The sequence below is a fragment of the Morone saxatilis genome, unplaced genomic scaffold (genome assembly GCF_004916995.1).
Source record: "Morone saxatilis isolate NCDOM2014 unplaced genomic scaffold, NCSU_SB_2.0 Contig11, whole genome shotgun sequence".
In the NCBI taxonomy this organism is placed as follows: domain Eukaryota; kingdom Metazoa; phylum Chordata; class Actinopteri; family Moronidae; genus Morone; species Morone saxatilis.
This window is the reverse complement of record NW_023339663.1, coordinates 25455260-25459601: the sequence shown is the minus strand read 5'-3', so window position 1 is coordinate 25459601 and position 4342 is coordinate 25455260. Positions and strand designations below refer to the sequence as shown.

Genomic DNA, 4342 nt, shown 5'->3' with positions numbered 1-4342 from the left:
CACTGTTCCAATACTTTTGGAGGGCAGTGTACATACTGTGAACAAGCCAAATAAAACTGACTTGACTGGACTTGACTTCCTGTATATAATATACAATGTATTGTACACACTGTGAAAACCAAGGGGGGTTGATAGTGGCACACTAGTTGATTTTTTTTCCCTGGGGCCCCAGAACAGGTTAGTCTGACCACAGTCTCTTGAACTACATTTTTTTTAAACTACAACAGAGAAATGCAACACACAAAAAACTGAAAAATCTCCATTCTTATTTTCATTCCTGACAGGCTGACTTTCTGCAAATGCTTTTTGGCAAAAAACAAATGTACTTTCTCCTGGTTATGTGATCAGTCCATGTTATACATTAGGTTCCCAAAAGATCTGTAAGTATTGTAAAATTTATTGGATAATGCTCACTCCCCCGTAATATAAAATCTACAAGGAGGTAAAGGCTCTGATCTGAAGTCATTTTGAACTGAAAATGAAAAACAAAAACAGAAGGAGAGCAGATTCCCTTTTTTTCCCAGTATTTTGTTCTGTGGTTTAATGCTGTGCAGTCCCCTGGATACAGGAATTTTTAATAAATGATCAGAGGATTTGTGCTGGTAGAAATGCCAAAGAGAGATCAGTTCTTGACCCTTTAACTGACCAGCAGACTTAAACTTTCCTCTTTCATTCTCTGGGACTTTCCCCTTCATATATCACATGATTTATTTGAAATGTATTTATCCTTGTCTCCACAGTATGATAATCATGCTTTCAACAGTCTCATGTCAAAGGACGGGGACAACCAAAATGTAAGTGCTGCAATCTAGTTTGAGCATTTGTTAATTTGTATGGGGATTCAGTGCTGATATCATTTTAATATTAGTCACTATGTTGTCTACTAAAGATTTATCTAATAACGTCGTGTAGAAAAGGTGAGAGTGGGTGGTTTTATCTGTGGGGTTAAAAGGACCCCGCGGTAGGCTGTGGCTGTGATCGTGTTTTTTGTTAAGCATTGTGCAGACAGCAGCATTGTGCTTTGGCTGACACACACTTGTGTCAAAGTTTAATCCAGATTATTGTGTTGTGTTCAGGACATGATGGGACAGTAGGCGGTGTGGTTCAGCGCTCAGTGTGTGTCATCCTGGCGGTCAGGGTTGGGACTCTGAGCCGGGTGATTCCAGGCTGCCAGGGTTTATTCTCTGAAAGATGCTTGCTTTGGTGGAGAGGCTTAATAGTGATTAAATAATCCATTGCATAGACAGGAAGCATGGATGGCATGCAACTGCGTAGAGTGTGTTTTATATTGTATCGAAAACTACATAAAAAAGGTCAACACAGTCTAACTAAAAAAGTATAAAATTAGGAGTTATAGACAATCTATAAATTCTAGTATGTGAAGAACATGTAACTTTGGAATAAATAACTGAAAACAGAACAAAATCAAAGAACTCGAAGTTGTGTATCACAATGCTGTGAAAAAAGCCCCTAACAGCTAGTTTACGAGCTGTAGTGTTGCAATAGGAACAATGTGGACACCACAATTCATTTTCCATGTTGTTATTCTAAAAAACAAACAAAATCGTCCCTATGTGCTTGAACCCACAAAGGAAATATAAAAGGAAAACATAGCTAAGTGTAATACGATATCTGAATAATGAATTCTAATAAAATCAAGACTTTAACATATCAAATTAGAGAATTTTGAAATATGAAAGAAAATAGGGAAACCTATAACACTGGTCAATCTGTCAATTACAGATGTCAAATGTTCGGCCATATTTTATCTTCTACTGTAGTTTTTGATCGTATCGTTCCTAATCAATTATCAGAACTTTAAAAATTCTATTCCTTTTTGTCAATAGAAATGTGGTTTGTAGGAAAGGTTTATATTAAGGTATAGTAGTATATAAAAAAGCATGGTTTTAGTATCTTAACTGAAACTCAGCCCTATATACACATGATATGTGTTCATATTCAGATCCAGCAGTAGACTTTCTCAGAAAGTCTAGCTGTAATCACATGCACTCCTAGTAGTAATAAACTAAATTATGCTAATGTTTTGGTGTCTGTTTCTAGTACGAGATGGGCAACGAGTCCTTCAGTGTGTCAGAGAACACCAGGGATCTTTCCAGGTCCTTTCTGCTCACCATCAACCTGAAGGAAGGACGCAACCTGGTCATCAGGGACCGCTGTGGTAAGACCCACTGCTACTACACATACACATACTGTATGATCCCACACGACAACAGTGAAGTGCAAAAAAGAGAAACGGATCATTTTACATATGAACAAAAGAACGTATACAGCAAATCTATCTTTGTGTATTCATGTACTGTATGCAGAAGTTGGCAGCTTCGTGGACCAACTTAGTGTTAAAGGTAAGATGTTAAAAAGCTGCCAAATGTTCTGAATTTGATACGATGCAAAAAACACTAAAGCAACTTGATTTTCAGCAACCATGCAGTAAAGTGATACCTTAGTGGTCAGAACAAGGGTAGATGCAGGAGCAAATAATACTTCAGCACATGAGGAAACACACAGCAAATGCGAAGCGTAGGAGTGGAATCATATACATTTTCATCTCTTTACTCTCCTGTCCTAAACCTGAAATCAGTGTTTGGTGAGAATGTCATTGTTTTAACTTTCCTGCTAATTGGTTAGCTTTCTCTTTCTCTGCCTGGAGGTTTCATTAGCTCTGCAGCTAGTAATACATATACTATATCCAATGCTGCATTCCTCCAATGTTATTTAGCTCTCTGACAGCTACAGTACACTCTATGTCCTCCCAAGGCATTTCACACTAAGTATAATATTGTGTGCTGTGTTTTTCCACATCAGTCTTCTATTCTTATATTCCTGTTACATCTGACACATGGTTTTACTGTTTGTCACCTATGTCGTCATTTATCACGTAAAGTATATGTGCGTTTCTTTCCCAGTGAGTAAGTGCTACTACTGTTATTCATGTATTCTCCCTGTAGTGTTATCATGTTGAAACTGGTGCTTTAATTTGATGTACTCATTATCATATTGTTTTTCGTGTCCTGTAATACTTCTAAAACAAGAAGCTCAAGTCGTATCAGATTTACATCTCTCCTCATTTCGTTTGAGTTTCCGTTATGTACCCAAACTTTTAAGATTATTTGTGCCCAGAAGAGTGTTGTGACGTTTGAAAACCTATGTCCTCTGTCGTTGTTTGTTTTCACATACACTGGCCTCAGGCTGTGTGTTTAGCCTTGGCTTGTGAATGACGGCCAGGAATGTCTGTTTGATTACACATCATTTTATTGACTCTACAGACACCAAAGACAAGGTAGCTGCGAAGCTCCTATAACAGCCGGGACAGGATTCCATACAGCATATTAGAACCTGCCTGAGCCACACCCAGCATTCATTACACCAAGCCTTTCACTCTGGGATTTGGATTACATTTTTTCTCTTGTGTGGCTGTGTATTTACACAACCGGGCTCTGGGTAAAAATAATGCAGAGAATGAAGCGGAGAATAAAGGAGCAGGGAGGATTTGGTTTCACCGTCATTATTGTTAAGCCCATATGGTCTTTTAAAAGCGAAACCTTAGATTTTTTCTGTTTGATCATGATTATGATGCGTAGCATATGGTCACAGCTGTTTGCTGAAGGACAACACTGGTTTGCCATGTAATAGATTTACAATGTAATGCGTATATTGTAACAGCAAAACCATACAGAACCAGGCATGATTACAGAGGACTTAAAAGCAGAGGAGGCCCATAAACGGTGTTGGGTAGCCTGCTGCCCTCAGCTGGTCGATAGACAGAATAGCAAGTATCTAGCTAGATTGTACCTCCTTTATCTTGGAATGCAAATAAATTGACAGAGCAGGGAACAAATACAATCCCCTTCACATGTTGTTCTGTTTGCATGTGATACAGGAGTCATGAGACACTAATAAACACATGCACTCGTTTTCAGCTGCTGCCACTTTTCACAGTGAAAACTGAAATCTGATTGGCTTTCAATTCAGGAAGTTGTGGTCCCATCAGTTGAGGAGGAAGAAAACCCACATCCTCCATACAGACCCATGAAAGATCACACTATGCGATCAGACTGGTCCTCCCTCTTAATGGAAACCAGTACATTTCCCTAGAGGTTTACACAAGGGTACATTTCTATTTAGAAAGCTTGGAAAGTAGAAGTAGGGTGATTTCATGGTTATTTTTTATACTTGGTCACAGTGACAATTCAACTCTGCTTTCGAAAGATGGAGTGGAAAGAGGAAGAGCGCTGCCCTCCAGTCTGTTGAGCAATGATTTTTAGAAATCGAACCACAGCTCAGGGGGAATATTATGTGGCCTGTTAATTAAAATGAAACCTTA

At 38.7% G+C, this 4342-nt stretch overlaps 1 protein-coding gene across 3 annotated transcripts in view; it reads left to right on the top strand.

The window, feature by feature from the left end:
- LOC118321285 (multiple C2 and transmembrane domain-containing protein 2-like) overlaps window positions 1-4342 on the top strand; it is a 41652-nt gene that overhangs the window by 15608 nt on the left and 21702 nt on the right. For 2 of the 3 annotated variants that reach the window (XM_035652550.1, XM_035652549.1), the window contains exons 3-4: window positions 741-794; window positions 2062-2179. In XM_035652550.1, the coding sequence (XP_035508443.1) occupies window positions 741-794; window positions 2062-2179 (172 nt within the window). The remainder of the gene's footprint in view (window positions 1-740; window positions 795-2061; window positions 2180-4342) is intronic. The other variant, XM_035652552.1, reaches the window with a different exon arrangement.